General features: G+C 44.6%; 1 protein-coding gene across 1 annotated transcript; it reads left to right on the top strand.

Annotated features, from left to right (window-relative positions):
- Window positions 1-4,794: 4,794 nt before the first annotated feature.
- Window positions 4,795-25,268, top strand: LOC122932720 (gastrula zinc finger protein XlCGF26.1-like). The gene is made up of 2 exons (XM_044287301.1): window positions 4,795-5,156; window positions 23,459-25,268. The coding sequence occupies exons 1-2, from the start codon at window positions 4,994-4,996 to the stop codon at window positions 24,832-24,834; spliced, it is 1,539 nt and encodes a 512-aa protein (XP_044143236.1). The 5' UTR covers window positions 4,795-4,993; the 3' UTR covers window positions 24,835-25,268.
- The last annotated feature ends 210 nt before the right edge of the window (window positions 25,269-25,478 follow it).

Here is a 25,478-nt window from a genome sequence, read left to right as displayed (position 1 = left end):
AAAAAAATTAGGCATGGAAGGGTTAAAAAAAAAAAAAAAAAGTCAACTTACCTGCTCCATAGCTGCCGGTCTCTGTTCTATCTTCAGGACCTGCCAAAAGACCTGTGGTGACGTCAGTGTGCTCATCACATGGTCCAATCACATGGTTCATCACCACGGTGAGGGACCATGTGATGTGACGTCACCACAGGCCCTTAGCTGGCAGCTGAACATTACAGAAGACAGACCCGCAACTATGCAACCAAGTGGACTCGGGGAGTTTTTTTTTTTTTTTTTTAACCTCTCCATCACTATTTTACTTTGCATTCTGTAGTCAGAATGCCATTATTTTCCCTTATAACCATGTTATAAGGGAAAATAATACAGATCAGGTCCCCAGCCCGATCGTTTCCTAGCAACCGTGCCTGAAAATTGCACCGCATCCACACTTGCTTGCGGATGCTTGCAATTTTCATGCGGCCCCATTAGCTTCTATGGGGCCTGCGTTGCGTGAAAAACGCACAATATAGAGCATGCTGCGATTTTCACTCAACGCACAAGTGATGCGTAAAAATCATCGCTCATCTGCACAGCCCCATAGAAATGAATGGGTCCGGATTCAGTGCGGGTGCAATGTGTTCACATCACGCATTGCACCCGCGCGGAATACTCGCCCGTGTGAAAGGGGCTTTTAAGTTTTCCATAAGAATTAACCCTTATAACCCCGGGCCAGTTTTCACCTTCCTGCCAAGGCCATTATTTGCAAATTTGACACGTGTCACTTTATGTAGAAATAACTTTAACACTTTTACTTATCCAGGCCGTTCTGAGATTGTTTTTTCGTCACATATTGTACTTCACGACACTGGTAAAATGGAGTCAAAAAATTTCATTTATAAAAAAAAATTTTTCATAAAATTACTAAAAATGTGCAAATTTTAATTTTTTGATTTTTATAATAGATAGTAATAACTCCAAAAATAATTATTACTTTACATTCCCCATATGTCTACTTCATGTTTGAATCATTTTGTGAATGCCATTTTATTTTTGGGGGACGTTAGAAAACCCACTTTTTAAAAGGAGCAGTTCAGGTCTGAAGTCACTTTGTGAGGTTTACATAATAGAAACCACCCAAAAATGACCCCATTTTAGAAACTACACCCCTCAAGGTATTTGTGAGTAATATGGAGTAGGATTTCATTCCTGCCATATGCTCCAGGGGGGGGCACAGAAAATCAAGCTCCACAGGGGGCCCTGCTTCAAAGCGCAGCTGAGACAGCAGAGGTCAGAGAACTCTGCAGGAGATCCTGGCCAAGCAGCAGGCCACTTGCATACAATGTCACACCTCCATTCAGACAGCACGTATCCTGCAGGGGGTCTATGCCATTCCCCAGTTCAATCCAATCTAGCAGACAGTATGGAAACAGCGATTTATAAGGAATTATGAATCGTCCGTCCATCTCAGACATAATTCGGTGATCTTTTTGCGTGTCTTTCTCTGCAGAAGGGTCACATTGTGTAATGTGTTTAGGGGAACACCCCATATGTGGTCATAAGGGCACACGGCAGGGCGCAGAAGGATAGGAACGCCATATGGTTTTTGGAAGGCAGATTTCACTTGGATAATTTTACGTTGCCATGTCACATTTGAAGACCCCTTGATGCACCCCTAGAGTAGAAACTCCCCCAAAAAATACCCTATTTTGGAAACTACGGGATAAGGTTGCAGTTTTGGGCACATATGATTGATTGTTGGTTGCTCTATATTACACTTTTTGTGAGGCAAGGTAACAAGAAAAATAGCTGTTTTGGCACCGTTTTTATTTTCTGTTATTTACAATGTTCACCTGACAGATTAGATCCTGTGGTATTTTTAGAGAGCAGGTTGTTACAGACGCGACAATACCAGATAGGACTCCTTTCTTTGGTTGTTTGTTTCAGTTATACATAATAAAGCATTTTTGAAAAAAAAAAATTTTTAGTGTCTCCTTATTCTGAAAACCATAGTTTTTTTTTGGGCTCATTTTTTTGGTATGAGATGATGGTTTGAGTGGTACTATTTTAGGGTGCTTCTGACTTTTTAAAATCGCTTGGTATTACACTTTTTGTGATGTAAGGTGACATAAAATGGCTTTTTTGACACTTTTTTTTACAGCATTCACATGAGGGGTCAGGTCATGTGATATTTATATATAGCAGGTTCTTACGGATGCGGCGATACCCTAATATGTCTACTGTTTTTAAATTAAGTTTTACACAAGAACAGCATTTTTTTTTAAACAAAAAAACATGTTTTAGTGTCATCCATAGTCTGAGAGCCATGTTTTTTTTTTTTTAACGATTGTCTTAGGTAGGAGCTCATTTTTTGCGGGATGAGGTGACGGTTAGATTGGTACTATTTTGGGGGGCATATACCTTTTTGATCGCTTGGTGTTGCACTTTTATTGATGTAAGGTGACCCAAAAATTATAATTTTTTTAGCACAGTTTTTATTGACGGTATTCACCTGAGGGGTTAGATCAGCTTATATTTTTAGGAAGGAGTCACTGCCAACTCCGAAACGCGTCTGGTGTACACAAGTCTCGAGTAAAGAAAGAAACCTGCAGCATAGAATCTGCGCAACATCTCTGAATCCTTGGAAGCGCTTCTCTACAGCCGACAGGAAGAAACGCAAGTCCTGCTGTGTCCAGATCGACAGGACACTAACCCTGGGTTCAGACCTGAGCGTTCTGAAAGGGGCGCTCTGTATGCGCGACTGTACCGGCGTCTACAATCGCGCATACAGAGACAAGCGAACGCACATTGTCGCGCGCTTCCCGAATATCTATGTACGGGAACGCGCGACAAAACGCCCCAAAAAAGCTCACAAACTTGTTTGAGCGTCGGGCGTTTTACAGCGCGTAGGAACGCGCTGTAAAACGCCCAGGAGAGAACCATTCCCATAGGGAAGCATTGGTTTCTCCTTGTTGAGCGTTTTACAGCGCGTAGGAACGCGCTGTAAAACGCTCAGGTCTGAACTTAGGGTAAGTAACGCCGAAGATTCGAGTGCGTCTTAATTACCTTAGACCCCGGCGTCTAAACGGACAGTTTTCTTCCCTGCTGCGGTACCCTGCTCAATCATACAGAAGAGCGGACCGGAATTGAGACCACCTATGCTACAACACGTGGGACGCCACGCTTAGCACGAGTGACCGGTCACTCCACCGCTCCAGAACAGTGAGTAGTGTGTTCACACCCAGTGAGATTTAACAGCACACTATCCGGTATATGCTGTGAAGATAACCAACCAAGAGAACGAGACTGTATACATATTCGTAAACTACCAGTCATACTATTTACCTACTCATTATCAGCAGAGACATTGCGCGCCAAACCCTGCACACTAAACCCTGCGCACCAAACCGTATTGGCTGCAGCTCCATGTGACTTTTAGATGCAGGTGTGCCCCTCCTAATCAGTCAATTTATACACCTTAGAAGACTGGGGGTATCTTTTAGGGGGAGCGCCAATTCCATACTATTTGGAGGGTGAGACAATCCAACTTTTTTATTTATATTTTTATAGAGATGGATTTTTTTTGTGTGGGGCTGATCAGCCTGGTCCCCATAACAACTGCCTGGTCCGCCGCTATGGGCGTACACCAGTGGGTCATGTAATTAGGCTACTTTCACACTGGCGTTTCTGAGATCCGTTTCAGGGCTCACACAAGCGGTCCGAAACGGATCAGTTCAGCCCCAATGCATTCTGAATGGATAAGGATCCGTTTGGCTGCGATTGGTCTCCGTTCCGCTTTTGAGGCGAACACGAAAACGCAGCATGCTGACAATGTAAGTCAATGGGCACGGATCAGTTTTCACTGACACAATATGGTGCAATCGAAAACGGATCCGTCCCCCGTTGACTTTCAATGTAAGTCAGGACGGATCTGTTTTGACTTAGACTTAATTTTGAATGAATAATGCAAACAGATCCGTTCTGAGCGGATACAAGCGTGTGCGTCATCGGTGCGGATCCGTCAGGTGAGGCACCGAACGCCAGTGTGAGAGTAGCCTAAGTCTAAGGTACATAAATGTACAAGAAACAACCGTCTGTCGGATGAGAGACACTTCTGTATCACCTCAGTACTTACAGGAAAGTCCTAACAGGAAGGAATCTGAGGGGGGATCGGGTCCCTGCGTCACCAGGTGGTATCTGCCGGACAGCGCGAGCCTGCTGTACTACTGCGCATGTCCTGAGAGGGGATCCGGTCCCTGCCGCTCAGTGTCCTATTAGAAATAGTAATAAGGCAATGACTGATCCCCCTTCATATGTCTATGGGGGTCTGAAGTCTGTGGGAGGCCGCTGTGAGCAGGTCTGTGTATATATATATACCACTGACTCCCTGTCTCCCGGCTACATCACACGTTCCCCAGCCGTCAGCGCACTAGTGTGTCCCCCTCCCCCGCAGCATATGAGGGGCCACATAACGGTCACACAGACTGCGAGCGACTCCAACCGTCTGTCAGATGAGAGACACTTCTGTATCACCTCAGTACTTACAGGAAAGTCCTAACAGGAAGGAATCTGAGGGGGGATCGGGTCCCTGCGTCACCAGGTGGTATCTGCCGGACAGCGCGAGCCTGCTGTACTACTGCGCATGTCCTGAAGGAGGTGCTTTACTAGAATGTATGGGCAAACGGGAGGTGGTTCACTAGAATGTATGGGCTAACGGGAGGTGGTTTACTAGAATGTATGGGCTAACGGGAGGTGGTTCACTAGAATGTATGGGCTAACGGGAGGAGGTTTACTAGAATGTATGGGCTAACGGGAGGTGGTTCACTAGAATGTATGGGCAAACGGGAGGAGGTTTACTAGAATGTATGGGCAAACGGGAGGAGCAGGGCCGGCGCCACCAGTAAGGCGAACTAGGCAGTCGCCATTTAGCACGGGGCGCCCGCCCGTTGCGGCTTAAAAAACAAAACAAAAAACGTTGGTTACTTATAATATATAGGTTCGGCCGGCGGCGCCCCTCATGCTGAGGCTGAACGCTTTGTCAGGGTCCAGCAGTCCCCAGGCAGGCACCAACTACCCCCCCAGCGACATTGGTGAACTACTACCTACCGTGTGTTTGTCTCCAGGACCAGTCCCCAGAGCCAGACTGCAGCCAGAGACCAGCTCATCTTATTGTCCTGGTGGTAAGTAGTCAGTAGACAATGCAATATGTTTATTATTTACTGTATTTTTTGCCTTATAAGATGCACCCCCCCCCCCCCCAAAGTGTAGGGAAAATGGCCGCGCGTCTTATAAAGCGGATTGTGGATACTTCGCTGGCCGCTATGCTCCACAGCGCGGCCAGCGAAGTATCAGTGTGGAGGGAGGAGGCGGGACACTCATGGTGGGGCCCGGTGCAGTGACTCTACTCTAATACACCGGGCCCCGCAGCTGTTAAGTGCATTCAATCCGAATGGGTTCACAATTACTGTACTTACTGTAGTACCTTATGTATAGCATTAAGACGCGCAGACCGGCAGCTCCCTCCTCATGCGCCGCCTGCCCGTCTGCCTGTTCATTCATAAAGTGAGATAGGCAGGCGGCGCATGAGGAGGGAGCTGCCGGTCTGCGCGTCTTAATGCTATACATAAGGTACTACAGTAAGTACAGTAATTGTGAACCCATTCGGATTGAATGCACTTAACAGCTGCACCGGGCCCCACCATGAGTGTCCCCACCTCCTCCTCTCTCCACACTGATGCATCTGATGGGGGATCTGTAGATGACACTTATGGGGATCTGTGGATGAAATACGTGTCATCCACAGATCCCCCCCCCCCATACCAGTGCGTCATCCACAGATCCCCCCCCCCCCATACCAGTGCGTCATCCACAGATCCCCCCCCCCATACCAGTGCGTCATCCACAGACCCCCCCCATACCAGTGCGTCATCCACAGATCCCCCCATACCAGTGCGTCATCCACAGATCCCCCCCCATACCAGTGCGTCATCCACAGATCCCCCCCCATACCAGTGCGTCATCCACAGATCCCCCCCCATACCAGTGCGTCATCCACAGATCCCCCCCCATACCAGTGCGTCATCCACAGATCCCCCCCCATACCAGTGCGTCATCCACAGATCCCCCCCCATACCAGTGCGTCATCCACAGATCCCCCCCATACCAGTGCGTCATCCACAGATCCCCCCCATACCAGTGCGTCATCCACAGATCCCCCCCATACCAGTGCGTCATCCACAGATCCCCCCCCATACCAGTGCGTCATCCACAGATCCCCCCCCATACCAGTGCGTCATCCACAGATCCCCCCCCATACCAGTGCGTCATCCACAGATCCCCCCCCATACCAGTGCGTCATCCACAGATCCCCCCCCATACCAGTGCGTCATCCACAGATCCCCCCCCCATACCAGTGCGTCATCCACAGATCCCCCCCCATACCAGTGCGTCATCCACAGATCCCCCCCCATACCAGTGCGTCATCCACAGATCCCCCCCCATACCAGTGCGTCATCCACAGATCCCCCCCCATACCAGTGCGTCATCCACAGATCCCCCCCCATACCAGTGCGTCATCCACAGATCCCCCCCCATACCAGTGCGTCATCCACAGATCCCCCCCCCATACCAGTGCGTCATCCACAGATCCCCCCCCCATACCAGTGCGTCATCCACAGATCCCCCCCCATACCAGTGCGTCATCCACAGATCCCCCCCCCATACCAGTGCGTCATCCACAGATCCCCCCCCCATACCAGTGCGTCATCCACAGATCCCCCCCCATACCAGTGCGTCATCCACAGATCCCCCCCCATACCAGTGCGTCATCCACAGATCCCCCCCCCCATACCAGTGCGTCATCCACAGATCCCCCCCCCATACCAGTGCGTCATCCACAGGTCCCCCCCCCATACCAGTGCGTCATCCACAGATCCCCCCCCATACCAGTGCGTCATCCACAGATCCCCCCCCCCATACCAGTGCGTCATCCACAGATCCCCCCCCATACCAGTGCGTCATCCACAGATCCCCCTCCATACCAGTGCGTCATCCACAGATCCCCCCCCCATACCAGTGCGTCATCCACAGATCCCCCCCCCATACCAGTGCGTCATCCACAGATCCCCCCCCCCATACCAGTGCGTCATCCACAGATCCCCCCCCCATACCAGTGCGTCATCCACAGACCCCCCCCCCATACCAGTGCGTCATCCACAGATCCCCCCCCCATACCAGTGCGTCATCCACAGACCCCCCCCCCCATACCAGTGCGTCATCCACAGATCCCCCCCCCATACCAGTGCGTCATCCACAGATCCCCCCCCCCCATACCAGTGCGTCATCCACAGATCCCCCCCCCCATACCAGTGCGTCATCCACAGATCCCCCCCCATACCAGTGCGTCATCCACAGATCCCCCCCCCCCATACCAGTGCGTCATCACAGATCCCCCCCCCATACCAGTGCGTCATCCACAGATCCCCCCTCCCCATACCAGTGCGTCATCCACAGATCCCCCCCCCCCATACCAGTGCGTCATCCACAGATCCCCCCCCCTATACCAGTGCGTCATCCACAGATCCCCCCCCCCATACCAGTGCGTCATCCACAGACCCCCCCCATACCAGTGCGTCCATCCACAGATCCCCCCCCCATACCAGTGCGTCATCCACAGATCCCCCCCCCCATACCAGTGCGTCATCCACAGATCCCCCCCCCCCAATACCAGTGCGTCATCCACAGATCCCCCCCCCCCCCATACCAGTGCGTCATCCACAGATCCCCCCCCCCCATACCAGTGCGTCATCCACAGATCCCCCCCCCCCCCATACCAGTGCGTCATCCACAGATCCCCCCCCCCTAGAATGTATGGGCTGACGGGAGGTGGTTCGCTAGAATGTATGGGCTGACGGGAGGTGGTTCGGTGTCCGGATGAGTAGAGAAGGGTCAGTCCCCGGACATAGAGCTCCACTAATGTGCACTGAGATAAGACGTTAGGGGACCGGACAGCGGGTCTGTTACTGAGAGATACAGATTACCTGCACCCAGTGTTACCGCCTCTCCCAGCAAAAAAATAATGTTGTGACTTATCACAGTGTGTTAAGTTGCTATCATACTGTGGATCCCAAAAATATTAATGCCCCCCAGAAAGAGTAATGGGCCCATTAGTGCTTCCCAGTAAGAATAATGCCCCCATTAGTGCCCCCAGTAAGAATAATGCCCCCCATTAGTGCCCCCAGTAAGAATAATGCCCCCCATTAGTGCCCCCAGTAAGAATAATGCCCCCCATTACTGCCCCCTTCTCTGCTTTTGCAAAAAAATAAACTCCATTTGCTTGCGCTGTGGTGAACACTCGCTGCTGACTGGAAGCTCAGGACAGGACCTGCCTCCAGCGTGATGACGTCTCACAGGTCCTGTCCTCCCGTCAGCAGCGCGAGCAAATGGAGGAGGGGATAAGGGCTGTACTGATGAGCGCTCCGCAATGGAAGCCTCATTAGTAACAGGAAAATACTGGCAATGTTCGAAAAAATTACTAGCACGGCCACTAAAACACCGGCCGGGTGGCAACTCTACCTGTACTGTGTTGATAAAAAAAACACCTATAATGTCTTTTATTAAATTCATAGCGGGAGATTTATCAAAACTGGTGTAAAGTAGACCTGGCTTAGTGACTCATAGCAACTAGGGTTGAGCGAACCCGAACTGTAAATTTTTGGAACCCGGACCCGAACATTTCAGTAAAAGTTTTGGTTCGGTTTTCGGCGCTTTCTTGGCGCTTTTTGAAAGGCTGCAGAGCAGCCAATCAACAAGCGTTTAACTCTGTGCCCTTAGAAGCCATCACAGCCGTGCCTACTAATGGCATGGCTGTGATTGGCCGGTGCAGCATGTGACCCAGCCTCTATATAAGCTGGAGTCACATAGCGCCGCACATCACTCTGCTCTGATCAGTGTAGGGAGAGGCTGCAGCTGCTGCTGTTAGGGCGAGATTAGGAAAGAATCTTTGTTCAAAACGTAAATCTAACTCAGCGGACTACATACAATTAGTTGTGTGGGTGCAGGGCACAATCTTTTTACCCTGCCCTGAGCCCAGTGACCCCAAAAAAACTTTTATCCGTCTGTTAGTTAGGTGGGTGACGGCAGCGGCCATTTTATGCGAGCTCAGTGCATCTGTGCTTTTGTGACATTCAAATCCAAGCTTGAAATATTTTACTAATAATCTGGTTGTAAAAATCACCCTTTATTGGCAATATACAACATCTGGTGCATTTGCAGGATTAGTCACTGTGCAATTTAAGCTGGAAATACAGCTATAATTTTCTGGGTTTGTTAAAACACCCTTTTTGTGCAAAATACACTATTTTACATCCCTAGCTGCATCTGTACATGTGACATTCAAACGTTATATGCAGCTTTCATATTCTGTTAGTAAAAAAAATAAAATAAAAAATTTTTGGGCAATATACAACATCTAGATTAGGCCTCATGCACACGACCGTTGTTGTGTTCCGTTCCGCAAAATGGGGTTCCATGATCCGTTTCTGTTTTTCCGTGCGTCTTCCTTTATTTTTGGAGGATCACCAGACATGAAGGAAAGTAAAAAAAAGTGTAAGTCAAGTTTGCCATGCAAATGATAGGGAAAAAAATGGCCTCGGGCGCCGATGACAATCTTGTGTGCCTCCGCGTTTTTTCACGGACACATTGACTTGAATGGGTTCGCGAACCGTTTTCCGTGAAAAAAATAGGACAGGTTATATTTTTTTAACGGACTGAAATCACGGACGCGGATGACAAACGGTGCATTGGCCGAGTTTTCAACGGACCCATTGAAAGTCAATGGCTCCACAGAAAATCACGAAAAATGGAATAATGGACACGGAATGAAACAACGGTCGTGTGCATGAGGCCTTAGTCAGTGTGCAATTTTAGCTAGAAATACAGCCATAATTTTCTGGGTTTTTAAAAACACACTTTTTTGCCAAAATACACAATTTTACAGCCCTTGCAGCATCAGCACGTGTGAAATTACAGAGTTATATACTGCTGTCATATTCAGTTATTAAACAAACACCCATTTTGGGCACAAATCTTTAATCGCAGCCTAGTCTGGATCAGGCCGTGTGAGATACACCCTTTACATACTGTCGTTCTATTCTGCTATTAATTAAACACCCATTTAGGGCAAGATCCTAAATATGAGGAGAGCGTCAAATAAGGGACGTGGCCCAGGTCGTGGAGCTGCTGGTGAAGCTCCTGTTGCAGGGAGAGGACGTGGTCGATCTGTGCCAGCTACACGCACAAGTGAAACGCCTTCCTCAGGTGCGAGTAGGCGACAGAACCTGCAGCGGTATTTGGTCGGGCCTAATGCGGCTCTACAAGTACAGGCGATTGTAGATTGGGTTGCTGACAGTGGATCCAGTTCCTTCACATTGTCTCCCACCCAGTCTCCTGCTGAAAGAGCACAGTTGGCACCTGCAGCCCAAGGCAATCAGTCTTTCACCTCACCCCCTTGCAAATCAGCCAAGCAGTCTGAGCCCCAAGTCATGCAGCAGTCTCTTCTGCTTTTTGATGACTCTGTTAGCAGGGTTTCCCAGGGCCATCCACCTATCACTGCCCCAGAAGTGGAAGAGATTGAGTGCACCGCTTTCGAAAGTGTGCAGACCAACAAGGAGGGCAGGGGTGAAGACTGGATGGAAGATGATGTGGAGGACGATTAGGTCCTCGACCCCACATGGAATCAAGGTCATGCGAGTGACCTATGTAGTTTGGAGGAAGAGGCGGTGGTCGCACAGAGCCACCAGCACAGCAGAAGAGGGAGCGACCGTCCCCTAGACAGTACGCCTGCTACTGCCCACTGCAGCAAGGGACCGAGCACACCAAAGCCAGCTCCAAGGAGTTCCCTGGCATGGCAGTTCTTCAGACAATGTGTTGACGACAAGACACGAGGGGTTTGCACGCTGTGCAATCAGAGCCTGAAGTGAATAAACGTTCTCAACCTGAGCACAACCTGCATGACCAGGCATTTAAGTGCAAAGCACGAGCTGCAGTGGAGTAGACACCTCAAAAACCAAGAAAGGTCTTTGGCTCCTCCTGCTTCCTCTTCTGCTGCAGTCTTGGCCTCTTCATCCACCTCTGGAGTGACAGTGCCACCTGCCACCCCGCAAACAGAGGATCTGTCAGCAACACCAACACCTGGGTCACCAAGCATCTCCACAATTCCCACGTAAGCGTTCAGCTCTCCATTTCCCAAACACTGGAGAGGAAGTACCCCCCTACCCACCCGCGATCCCTAGCCCTGAATGCCAGCATTTCTAAATGACTGGCCTTTGAAATGCTGTCATTCTGTTTGGTGGAGACTGATAGTTTAAAAGGCCTTATGGCGGTGGCCGTTCCACAGTACATCATGCCCAGCTGCCACTACTTTTCCAGGCGAGCCATCCCTTCCCTGCACAACCAAGTAGGGGACAAAATCAGGTGTGCACTGCACAATGCCATCTGTGGCAAGGTGCACCTGACTACGGATACGTGGACCAGTAAGCACGGTCAGGGCCATTATATCTCCATAACAGAACACTGGGTAAATGCAGTGGCGGCTGGGCCTGAGGCGGATAGTAGTTTGGCGCATGTCCTTTTACCACTGAGGATTGCAGGGTGCTTCAGTTTGCCTCCTGTTGCTTCCTCCTCCTTCTCTGATTCCTCATCCGGTCAGCGTAACACCTTCACCACCAACTTCAGCACAGTCAGGGGTAAACGACAGAAGGGAGTTTAAAAACTTATCTGTTTGGGGGACAAATCCCACACCCCGCAGGAGCTGTGGACGGGCATGGAACAACAGACCGATGAGTGGTTGGTGCCAGTGAGCATCAAGCCTGGCCTGGTGGTGTTCGATAATGGGCAAAATTTTGTAGCAGCTCTGGGACTAGCCGGTTTGACGCGCATCCCTTGCCTAGCGCATGTGCTGAATTTGGTGGTGCAGAGATTTTTTTTTTAAATTACCCCGATATGTCAGAGCTGCTGCATAAAGTGCGGGCCGTCTGTGCGCACTTTCGGCGTTCTCGCCCTGTTGCTACTCGCCTGTCAACGCTGCAGCGTAACTTCGGCCTTCCCGCTCACCGTCTCATATGTGACGTGCCCACCAGGTGGAACTCCACCTTGCACATGCTGGACAGACTGTGCGAGCAGCAGCAGGCCATAGTGGAATTTCAGCTGCAGCACGCACGGGTGAGTCTCTCTGCAGAACAGCACCACCAATGACTGGGCCTCCATGCGAGACCTGTGTTCCTTGTTGTGCTGTTTCGAGTACTCCACCAACATGGCCAGTGCTGAAATTGGGTTTTGGAATTTTTTCTAATAAATTTTAATATTTGCTTCTAAACCTCTAAGATTTGTAATGTCAAGAAAAAATTAAATGTCATTTTAAAACTGATCCAAACATGAAGTTAAAAATGTACAATTACTTACCGTGGTGAAGAGTTCTTCCTCATTATCTTGAAAGTTTCTGCCAACGAATTTAATCACTTATGTAGCATAGCAGTGAGTGCGTGCGCAATCGAAAAGAATATCACGAAAATCATGAAATCCTGAATATTTGACAAATATTTGCCTAAATATTTGTGATATATCGCAAATTCGAATATTGCCCCTGTCGCTCATCACTATTCCAGAAGCGGACACCTTTATATGTATAGAACGTATATAAAATCCCTAATAAATTATAACCCACAAACTTTAGTGTCCATATTTACCGTCGGCTTATTCTATAAAGACACCGCAGGTCATCATGATGACCGGGCTCTCGACGGCCTTAATGCCGGTTTCACCAAGAGAGCTCAGTATACGACTCGCTCTAAAAGTATTGAAATAATGGGCCCCATTTATGCCGATATATTTAATCAGCTGAAGTTAATACTGAACGGCCTAGATCTAAAAATAAAGTTGACCAGAAACAAAGACACCTTCTGACTTATGTCTGCCGAGACGACCCATTTTAAAGTCCAAATATAGCACGCGTCGCTGTTTGTCAAAAGAATTCAAGTATCGCCTGCTGAGAGAATCGGACACAGTCGCGCTCTGTTAAAAGCTAATGCAAAGTACTCGGTCGATCGCGCGTCGCTTAAAGTGTATAGTGTTCCCGCAGGTACGCTCATATCTAACCACGAGAATCTTTTTCTGGGAAACATCCCGAAAACAGTGATACTAGCGTTTGTGGACAACAAATAATTTTCCCTGAATTACCAAAGAAATCCTTTTGTGTTTCAATCACTATAATAGGAATTACGCCGCCTTATATTTGGACGGACAGCAGATTCACACAAAACCGTTTCAGCCTAACTTTTTAAGAAGACTTGGCCTTGAATATACAGTACAGACCAAAAGTTTGGACACCCCTTCTCATTCAAAGAGTTTTCTTTATTTTCAGGACTATGAAAATTGTAGATTCACACTGAAGGCATCAAAACTATGAATTAACACATGTGGAATTATATACATAACAAAAAAGTGTGAAACAACTGAAAATATGTCATATTCTAGGTTCTTCAAAGTAGACACCTTTTGCTTTGATTACTGCTTTGCACACTCTTGGCATTCTCTTGTTGAGCTTCAAGAGGTAGTCACCTGAAATGGTCTTCACTTCACAGGTGTGCCCTGTCAGGTTTAATAAGTGGGATTTCTTGCCTTATAAATGGGGTTGGGACCATCAGTTGCGTTGTGGAGAAGTCAGGTGGATACACAGCTGATAGTCCTACTGAATAGACTGTTAGCTGCTTTTTTCTTGCCATAATACAAATTCTAAGTAAAGAAAAACGAGTGGCCATCATTACTTTAAGAAATAAAGGTCAATCAGTCCGAAAAATTGGGAAAACTTTGAAAGTATCCCCAAGTGCAGTCACAAAAACCATCAAGCGCTACAAAGAAACTGGCTCACATGCGGACCGCCCCAGGAAAGGAAGACAAAGAGTCACCTCTGCTGCGGAGGATAAGTTCATCCGAGTCACCAGCCTCAGAAATCGCAGGTTAACAGCAGCTCAGATTAGAGATCAGGTCAATGCCACACACAGTTCTAGCACCAGACACATCTCTAGAACAACTGTTAAGAGGAGACTGTGTGAATCAGGCCTTCATGGTAGAATATCTGCTAGGAAACCACTGCTAAGGACAGGCTGCTTGTTTGGGCTAAAGAACACAAGGAATGTACATTAGACCAGTGGAAATCTGTGCTTTGGTCTGATGAGTCCAAATTTGAGATCTTTGGTTCCAACCACTGTGTCTTTGTGTGACGCAGAAAAGCTGAACGGGTGGATTCTACATGCCTGGTTCCCACCGTGAAGCATGGAGGAGGAGGTGTGATGGTGTGGGGGTGCTTTGCTGGTGACACTGTTGGGGATTTATTCAAAATTGAAGGCATACGGAACCAGCATGGCTACCACAGCATCTTGCAGCGGCATGCTATTCCATCTGGTTTGCATTTAGTTGGACCATCATTTATTTTTCAACAGGACAATGACCCCAAACGCACCTCCAGGCTGTGTAAGGGCTATTTGACCATTAAGGAGAGTAATGGGGCGCTGTGCCAGATGACCTGGCCTCCACAGTCACCGGACCTGAACCCAATCGAGATGGTCTGGGGTGAGCTAGACCGCAGAGTGAAGGCAAAAGGGCCAACAAGTGCTAAGCATCTCTGGGAACTCCGTCAAGACTGTTGGAAGACCATTTCAGGTGTCTACCTCTTGAAGCTCATCAAGAGAATGCCAAGAGTGTGCAAAGCAGTAATCAAAGCAAAAGGTGGCTACTTTGAAGAACCTAGAATATGACATATATTTTCAGTTGTTTCACACTTTTTTGTTATGTATATAATTCCACATGTGTTAATTCATAGTTTTGATGCCTTCAGTGTGAATCTACAATTTTCATAGTCATGAAAACAAAAAGAAAACTCTTTGAATGAGAAGGTGTGTCCAAACTTTTGGTCTGTACTATATGTCGCTCGTACACATTTTGCGGAACACTTTATCTGTGGATTGGTCAGAATTTTTGAACGGCTACACTTTGTTCGCATTTGATTTATCGCCAGATCAAGAACCCAGCGGACATTTCTCCCTAGTAAAAACTGGAAATCGCAGAGCTGAAATTTGATTTGCGAAGCCAGTGGTGAACACTATTAACATAATTGTGTATTCAGTTCATGAAAATATTATTAAAATAAACAATAGACAGGAGTTTTTATATGATTTTCAATAAATTAATAATTACGAAATTACCTGCGTTATCAAAGCCGACTTTCACGCCCGACGTATATGTAAAGGCGTATTTCCGTGCGATTTATTACCGTTAAATAAAATCATCAACTGTCCGACAGCTTTTTAATTATATTACAACCGAATGGCGTCTCTATATTTTTTAATAGTTATGGATTATCGCCAGCGAGTGAAATATGTCCTGGCGAATTTATGACATTTTTATCTAAAAAGCAGAAAACAAAGCAAAAAAAACAAAAGCAGAAAATATTTTATGACAGCTCAAAATATATACAGCCTGGCATGGTCTTATAGTCAGAAACCTATTAATCTTGAAATACGGCAGTAAAAGACTGAAATGAAAGGACTGTGGCTAGGAAAAGTATATGTTTCCTCAGAAAAGGGAAGAACAGGCTGGAGTGGGTCTCATACACAAATACTGATGAGTCACATGAAGTCACTGTCTAGGGACAAGGAGAGGAGATGGGTGATGGTTTTGCTAGGTTGTTAAATAAATTATGTGTATAGAACATTTATTCACCCACATCTAATTGTCACGGAAGGTGTACAGGAAACAAGACCATGCAAAATGAATATATGACTCACTGGATCCAAAACTAAGGAACAAAAGGGAGACCCCTGCATCAGACCTGGCACTCTCCCTGTCTGCTCAGCCTATGCAAAAATCCCAATGGTGGATGATCGCATATCCACGTACCTCGACTATATACCACCTGAACACCCTACAATAGTGAGGGGACACGACCACCGGCTCCCTACACTAGACACGGAGGGAGTCAGGGTCACCTGGGATCCAGCAAACAGAAAATCACAAATAAATGTACAGCACTTATCTTGTAGAAGGCTGGAAGATAGGATCAGCATGCACACACGCTCCAGGAAGCTGTATAAGCCGCACACTAATGCATTATGGGGAGGAATTTAAAGGGATGCAATCAGTCCAACTACATGACAGCTGAGAGAGGCTAACGAGATGAGGGACTGAAATTCAAAACAAAGAAAACTCAAGGAGGAGGTTCTGAAAGGCTTCTGTCAGAGCTTCTCAGCTGTCTGGTTGTGACACTAATCAGATATAATCTCTGAAAATGTGAACGAATATGAGGAAAATTGATTTTTGTTTAAAAAAATAGGGGGGGTTATGGACATAGCAGACAGTGTGGAAGATAGAAAGAACAAAAAAAGACCTGCTTGCTCGACTTTGACTCATGCCAAAGCTCCATAGCACCTAATGTATCTAAATGAAAAGGACTATTAAACACCTGTTCCCTTTTTGGGTGCTTCATGCATCACTGTCACTGGACAGGTGGAATATTTCATATAAACAGTCTGTTAGATTCAGCAGTAGGTATGGGTGTTCACAAGGTCACATTAAAAACATGGAGCTTTTCAGTTTGATTAGCTGAAAAGACACAGAAATTGAATTACGAAAATGGAGAAGAAAATATGTAGAAGACGTTAAAGAAGCCAGAAAATGCAGCCATCACATGGAGCATGTCACCTGGACCAAAGAAGATCATTAGAAATTGGCCTCAGGTGAGATGATTTGCAAATTTGGCTTTTGTGCTATTTTCCCAACACTCCTGTGCTGTTCTCATGCAGAAGAAAATCACCATCTGAAAGACTGGAGTTGTAGTCATTGTGAGGCTAATGTCCGGGTGAGGATCTCTCACTATTGTTATGTGGACAATCACACGTTGTCACAAGAGTGTCAAGACCTATCGCTGACCCTGTGGTGCCTGTGGTCAGAAGGTTGCAGCGGGTGGTTACTTGCTCAGTTTCAAGGGATCGCTCCATGACCTAGTTGTGGGAATGGATTCCGGTCCAGGTTTTCCTGTTTTGGTTTGCTATCCTTTTTGTCATATCTAGGAATCAGTACTTTTTCCTTTCAGCTGTTCTTGGTCAGCCACTCCCAGCTCTATTCCTACTTCCCTTGCTGCCAGATATAGATCTTCCTTCCAGGTTATCTATTCTGACCTCTGGTGGAGTTGGAGCTGCTGCAGCAGTTGGAACCAGTGCTGTCGGATCGGTTCTCGACAGTTTGTTGTCTACCTTCGGGAATTATATGTGGTGTTTGTGTTGTTTGTCCTCTCCATGTTGTTACCCTAGGTGTCAGTGGTGAGGACTAGTGCTCCCACCGCCATACTCACTACCTAGGGCTTCTTTCAGGGTAAGCCAGGGACGAGGCACATGATCGACGTACGGGTGAGCAACCCGTCTAGGGACGTCAGGGCAGCCAGGTGCCAGAGCTAGGTGAGTTAGGGGTCACCACTCCTCCCTCTCCCTTGTGAAGGAGCACCCTCCTTCCCTCCCCTCTGCGCCACACGTCTGTTACCTGCCATAGCAGAAGTGATGCATGTGTCTGTAAATGTGGCAGACTATACACAAGGTGCGGCCTCATCTGCTCATTCCAATGTGACAATGTTTTAATATTTGTGGAACTTTTTATTTCCATTTTTTCTAAAGGCAACAGGTTTATTTTTTATAATTTATTAGATAGATTTCATAAATAAATGATGCTGCCTAGTTTGGTATATAAGGACACAGCATGTTTTTTTTGCTTTTCCAACTGTGTATTTCAAAGAGATAATTTATTAAGTGCATCAGTTTCCATAGCTTATATTACTTTAACTAAATTTAATATATTACTTTATAATTTTTTGGGGTCAATGGCTTTAATTTTTTAGGGGCTAATACATTTATATAGTTTATTAAAAAAATTTTTTTTTAAAAAGATCCCTTGTTGCATTCAAATATGCCGTGACATATTTTGTTTTTGCATCAATGGAGCTCCATTTGCAGGAGGAGTTGTAACTTTTATTCTCTTTTTATTAAATTGCTTTTACTGCATTTTTTCAGGGGTGGAATTAATAAAAACAGAAATTTTGGCATTTCTGTTTTCCACTGTTTAGCATGTGAGATATAAAATGAGATGATTACATATGAGTGATACCAATTATGTTTGTCCATGTTTCTTGTACTTTGTTATATAAATATACCTTTTGCAAACATAAAAAGGAAAAAAAATACAATCATTGTTTATTCACACTGTTTTAAATGACATTAAGTTAATGTCTGTCCGATCAAATCTGCATCATTTACAACTGGAAATATCGTCATGACATCCTTAATAAAAATAAATATTAAGGAATGATTCCTCATACAGTCAATCACTCTCTAGGTGAGATATCTAAGAACCTTTGAATAATAAAAGTCATATAATCTGTTCTACTAGGTATAATATGGAGACTTTCATATACAGGTAAAACTTGAAAATTTTTTATATCGTGCAAAAGTCCATTTATTTCAGTAATGCAAATTAAATGGAATTGCATTAATGCGGCTTAAAATTAGAATTTTGTGAAAAGGTTCAATATTCTAGACTCAGTGTCACACTCTAGTCAGCTAATTAATTTATATCCCTTTGAGCAAAGGGTACCTCAACATTGTGGCTTTGGGGTTTCATAAGCTGCAAGCCATAACCATCCAAATTATAACAAATAAAGGCTTGAAATATCTCGCTTTGCATGTAATGAGTCTCATATGTTAGTTTCACCTTTTTAAGTTGCATTACTGAAATAAATGAACTTTGCACAATATTCTAATTTTTCGAGTTTCACCTGTATGTAAATTTATAGAGGGAGAGTCATGTGGTTATATGTATGGATGGAATGTATCTCATCAGGATGTAAAATGCTCATTGTTTACACTGATTCTCACATCAGAAGGTCTCGGAGTATCCCAGGAATCTCTTACAGATGCTAAATAGGAGTGTGAACAATAGGTCTCTACCCTCAAATACAATGTGTAAATGAAGGACCATCTCGGGAGGCCAGAAAATGCTAAACTGGTTGATAAGGAGGTGGCACCATTATGCTTCTATTGTATATGGTAATGAGGGAAGCCAGATCTGATGAAAGGTTTCATTGATAATGAAGGTGGGACTGGGCGTCTCCTGGGGGGAGGAGGAGGAGCAGATAGCTATAGACACCAAAGGGGTATAAAAGACCCAAGCATGGCTCAGAAAGCTGGAATTCACCAAGGGAATTTACTTGGATCACATTTTCTACACTTCTTCTTGTATTTCATTTCTTGCTCTGAACCTTAGAATCAGACCCAGTAAGAGGAAGGGAATTCCTACAATGGGAATAACTCTTTCCTGGAGGTTCAGTGATGGCAGCAGTGACTGGTGATTGTCCGCACAGTAGTGTGTAAGTGATTGTACACGCAGTGTCCATACATGTGATAGTACATACCTGTAACTGTGCCGGGAACATGGACAACCACCGATCCTGACTGCCATCACTGGACCACACTAAAGCACCAATAATTGTAGGAAAGAGGCTTAATGAGGACCCGTCCCCACTCCTGACATGTCTGTTTCAGTAACTGCTTGCACTCCCTGTGTAATAATAATTCTGGAGCTTCTATTCTTCTGACTCTATGTTCTGCCATTCCTTTATTATTCTTACTAAAAGCTTATAAATGAATTTCTAGTAGTCTGCAGTAAGGGTACAGATGGGTGTTACCATTTGGGTTTGTGTCCTTGCACAGTCTAACAATGGCATCACTATTTGGATAGAGTCAGATTGTTTTAGGGACTCGCACTGATGTAGTGACACCCATCTGTACCCTTACTACAGATTGTTAGCAATTCATTCATAAGTGTCTAGTAGGAATAGTTAAGAAATTGTATAACATAAGAATAGATGCTCCAGAATTGTTTTTACATGGGGAATGCAAGTAACTTAAACAGACATGTCAGGAGAGGGGACAGGTCCTCTTAATTGAAGAGGCTAATCTGTAATTGATGTCCACGTTTTATTTTCACTATATATAGCTGAATGCTCCTCCAGTGAGATATATTGACTGCACGTTACTTTATTACTGAGAAATGAAAGGAAGTTCATGTATTTCCTTCATTTTCCTGCCATTATTAGAATCTGATACAAATTTGGTAAAATATCCTGTGCAGATACAATTATTAAACCTCTTTCTTATCATATTCCAAGAGCCATAACATTAAGACTTTTTTTAGTTGATGAAGCTCTATGAGGAAATGTTTTTTTGTGGGATGAATTGTGTTTTTGTCCTGTCTTTGTTGTAGCCAATTCTTATCTCCATTTAAAACAATTCTAGTTGCACGTATTTGGGGCACATTATGTCAGCTCTAGCCTTAAATAAACTTAAAAATCACATTGAAAAACTGCTATTCTCATCTACTGTATGAAACACTGCAGGGTCGTTGAGTAGGTCTATCCCTGCTTAAAGTCATGTGTATACAGATAGATCTGCGCTTCTTTTTCAAGAGATTGGACGTTCTTTTCCACCGATGTTCCTGGTAACCACACAAAGTCTTTCAGAACAATGTAGGTTCCAATATCTTTCCACACTTCATCAGGGACTGATGAAGCAGAGGTGAAACCCTGGGTTGGGTGAGTTAGTCTTAGAAAACTGTTTTAATAACAGTTTAATAAGGGAATTGTGTTTTTATATTTGGTGAGTGCAGTAAATTGCCTTTGTGCAATATATGAAGTGATCGTGCTTCACTACTGGGATCTTTGTTGTTTCCTTTATTTGACTGAGAAAGGTCAGAAGATCCAAAGTGGGAGCAGTTGCCATAAGTAACTCTGACCAGTATGGAAGGATATCGGGCCCTGCGTTGTTCTGGAGGACTTTGAGTGGTTTCCAGAAACATCAATAAAAAATACGTTCAATCTGTTGGAAAAGCATCTAGTATCAAATATCCCTTCCCTGCTGCGTATCAATAAGAGCATCTGGTAATTTAGGCAGGTTGTATTTAATACAGTGGGGGGTAACTTGTTACTATGGAGACATTTGGGAAGCCAGAGCCTTGGCAGAGAAATTACAATTAAAGTCTAATATAAAAAAGCTTATGAACTTGGTGTAAGAAAATTATTTCTACTATTACGTTTTCACTAATAACCTGCTGGGTGAAGCTTACATTAAACATTAGGGATATTGTTGAAGAGTTAACACAACTTTAGCAACTAATGCCATGAAGCTGCTGCTGTCCAAGCTGTCTAAGTGTTAGTCAGATACCAGTTAATCTGACTGGCTGCCATGTAAACAGGGTTGCCAACCATCCAGAAATGTATGGACAGTCTGTAGCAATAGACAATTTTTGTCCCATGTTCGTAAAAAATAAAAATAGATGTGTCCATGATTTCTTTTATACTGGTAGTTCTCGATAAGATTATTTTGGTGGTAATTATTATTTTACAGCTCCCAGTAAATACTGGTAATGAATTCTTATCTGTACATTGAGCTATAGACCTGTATCTTTATCATTCATTATGGTTTTCCAACTTGTCCATAAAAATGTTGGCTGTCCGTGATTTTTGGATAAGTCGTAAAGAAAAAAGAAAAATTCTGGTTGGCAACCCTGCATGTAAACATGTTACATTTCTAGATATCTGTATCACTACCACTTCCCCCTCACCAAACTTAACTGTGGTCTATGGTACTTTAAGGGAGTCTGTCACCAGGTTGTGACCTAATAGACCGCTTACATAGCGCTCTAGCATAGCAGTCTATGATTCTAATGGTACCTTTTGATGTTTGCTTGTGAAGTTCCTCCAAGGCAAAAACTGACTTTTATTCAAGGGCTCACAAGTGCCCAGGGAGGGGTTCACCTCGTTGGAGCCCAGGCTGTTATGCCTCTTTTCGCCATATCCCCGCCCCAGCCTCTTCCTCTGCCCGCCTTGCTCTTCCTTTGCGTCCTTCTCTGCAGCGAGATCCCGCGCCTGCACTATCCATTGCTTAAATTTTTATTATGACATAAAAACATACAAACATATCCTCCTGATGAAGCATTAGCGAAACGTACGTCGAGGAGTACGCCAGATAGGGACAGCCCACATACACGCCACTGGATATCGGGTAAGAAAGAAACTCGGATCGGTCCGATACATTCACCACGGCATCATTAGATGTATTGAATTGTTTGTATGGTATAGGTCAGAATATATAAGGAAAAAGAGGAGTGTAGCAGCTCTCACCTGCAGGTCAGAATATATGGATGCCACGCATACCCGATATATATCCATGCCAGATTTGCTTTACAGGTGAGGTAGCTGTGGTTTTATGGCTAGATACAGCTTTGATATTTATATGCTGATCTAGACCTCTTACTCACAATATCCTCACAGAGATTGAGGGAATGAAGTGATTGAATATCTGCTGACAGTGGAATTACTGTGGACTGCCCCTTGAGGCGCGCTGTACGGTCTCTACATTTATGTATATGTTTGTATGTTTTTATGTCATAATAAAAATTAAATTTTATTGGGTAATATTTAGTACCGGTTCTCTTTTTGTTGATATGTATATTAAGGAGGTACACCCTTGTTAATACATGGCTGTGTTGATCCAGTTGAAGACTATCCATTGCTTGGCCGGGGCATGCGCACTGCGATGCCCATTGTGGGCATGGCATCGCAGTAGCTACTACGCATGGACCGGCCAACAGCGAGAAACAGCGACGGGGAGGCGGACCAGAAACACCCACAATGGGCATCGCAGTGCGCATGCCCCGGCCAAGCAATGGATATCGCAGGCGCGGGATCTCGCTGCAGAGAAGGAGGATGCAAAGGAAGAGCGGGGCGGGCAGAGGAAGAGGCTGGGGCGGGGATATGGCGAAAAGAGGCATAACAGCCTGGGCTCCAACGAGGTGAACCCGTCCCTGGGCACTTGCGAGCCCTTAAATAAGTCAGTTTTTGCCTTGGGGGAACTTCACAAGCAAACATTGAAGGTACCATTAGAATCATAGACTGCTATGCTAGAGCGCTATGTAAGCGGTCTATTAGGTCACAATCTGGTGACAGACTCCCTTTAAAGACATAGATATTTATAATTTGCGGTGGTTTTGATGTTGTAAGTCTGTCTCTGCTTTGTGAGGTTAAACTAAATGTATGAAATGATGAACAGTAATAATATATACAATGTGGTGTACGCCTATGTCTCCAAACGTACGACAGGGGGATTGCCGGATGTGCAGATGTGATTTTCTAAAATATCGCACAACATAACAAAGACATAAAACTGTTCAACTTTTTCTTTCATCTGTGATTCTACCTATTTCTTCTTTACAGCTAAACTTTGGCAAATTTTACTTTACATAAATATGGTTGACGTAATATTCTTAGCTGCACTTTTATGTGCAAATATGAAAAGAGAACTTCTCATCTTACAAATTTCTTTTTTTCCAGATAACCACAGGATAACAGGCTTCCATACACATCTAAATGTACCTCCTTATAAAGTAGAAGATAATCAATCAAAGCTTGTCAATAATAGAATTGGACATAGACTGGGGGAAATGTCGGCAAGTTCTGAATATGAGAAACATTTTAAAAATAACTTTCACCTTTCTATGGACAAGAAAAATCACAATGAAAAAAGATCTTTTGCACATTCAGAATGTGGGAAAACTTCTACTAAGAAAGCATGTCTATTTGAACATCAGAGAATTCACACAGGAGAGAATCTATTTCCATGTCCAGAATGTGGGAAATGTTTTAAGAGTAAATATTATCTTGCAAAACATGTGAAAACTCACACAGGAGAGAAGCTAAATTGCTGTTCAGAATGTGAAAAAACTTTTGCTAAAAAATCTAATCTTGTTGAACATCTCAGAAGCCACACAGGAGAGAAGCCATTTTCATGTTCAGAATGTGAGAAAACTTTTTCTATGAAATCAAATTTTGTAGCACATCTCAGAATTCACACAGGAGAGAGGCCATTTTCATGTCCTGAATGTGGGAAATGTTTTAGTCGAAAATCAACTCTTTCTATACATCAAAAAACACACACAGGGGAGAAGCCATTTTCATGTCCTGAATGTGGGATTGGTTTTTATCAGAAATTTAATCTTGATAGACATAAGAGAATTCACACAGGAGAGAGGCCATTTTCATGTCCTGAATGTGGGAAATGTTTTAGTCGAAAATCAACTCTTTCTATACATCGAAAATCCCACACAGGAGAGAGACCATTTTCATGTCCTGAATGTGGGATTGGTTTTTATCAGAAATTTAATCTTGATGTACATCAGAGAATTCACACAGGAGAAAAGCCATTTTCATGTTCAGAATGTGAGAAGTGTTTTACTGAGAAATCAACTCTTGTTGAACATCAGAGAACTCACACAGGAGAGAAGCCATATTCATGTACAGAATGTAAGAAGTGTTTCAGTAAAAGATCAACTCTTGCTGAACATAAGAGAATTCACACAGGAGAGAAGCCGTTTACATGTCCTGAATGTGGGATTGGTTTTTATCGGAAATCACATCTTGATATACATCAGAGAAATCACACAGGACAGAAGCCATTTTCATGTTCAGAATGTGAGAAGTGTTTTATTGAGAAATCATATCTTGTTGAACATCAGAAAATTCACACAGGAGAGAAGCCACATTCATGTACAGTATGTAAGAAGTGTTTCAGTAAAAGATCAACTCTTGCTGTACATCAGAGAACTCACACAGGAGAGAAGCCATTTCCATGTCCAGAATGTGGAAAATGTTTTGCAAGTAAAAAAAATCTTGTGTATCATCTAACAATTCATACGAGGAAGAATCAATAAGTGTTTAAAGTCTAAGAAAAAAATAGATCGGTATCAGATGGCACATATAAGCTCTCAGTAAGGTGACAATCTATTGAAAAGTTCAGACTGTAATAAATGGGTCAGTGTAGAGGTTCATTGTACGACCTTCTGCCTTAGGCTACTTTCACAGTGCAGATTTTGCTTTCCGTTTGTGAGATCTGTTTAGCGCTCTCACAAGCGGTCCAAAACGGATCAGTTTTGCCCTAATGCATTCTGAACAGAAAATGCAGTTTGCCTCAGTTCAGTCTTCATTCAGTCTTGGAGACGGACACAAACTGAGCCAAAGGGATCTGTCCTGACACACAATGTAAGTCAATGGGGATGGATCAGTTTTCTCTCCACAATAGAAAACTGATCCGTCCCCCATTGACTTTCAATGGTGTTCAACATGGATCCGTCTTGGCTATGTTAAAGATAATACAAATGGATCCGTTCTGAACAGATGCAGAAGGTTGTATTATCTGAACGGAAGTTTTTGTGCAGATCCATGACGGATCCACACCAAACGCGAGTGTGAAAGTAGCCTTAGGCTGTGTTCCGATGCATAAGTTCTGAAATTCTGGTCCAGTTTTCTTGTTTACTTTTTCTTTTTTATTTATCTCCTGCCTTCACAAAATCCAAGG

Source organism: Bufo gargarizans, chromosome 3 (genome assembly GCF_014858855.1).
Source record: "Bufo gargarizans isolate SCDJY-AF-19 chromosome 3, ASM1485885v1, whole genome shotgun sequence".
NCBI classification, from domain to species: Eukaryota; Metazoa; Chordata; class Amphibia; order Anura; family Bufonidae; genus Bufo; species Bufo gargarizans.
The sequence above is the reverse complement of the archived record's forward strand: the minus strand, read 5'-3'. Positions and strand labels throughout refer to the sequence as shown.

Bases quoted from the DNA above. Each gene is read 5' to 3' on its own strand.
- LOC122932720 (XM_044287301.1), top strand. From the start codon at position 4,994: ATGCTGAGGCTGAACGCTTTGTCAGGGTCCAGCAGTCCCCAGGCAGGC. The intron at 5,157-23,458 runs GTAAGTAGTCAG...CTTTTTTTCCAG, and splicing joins CTCATCTTATTGTCCTGGTG to ATAACCACAGGATAACAGGC.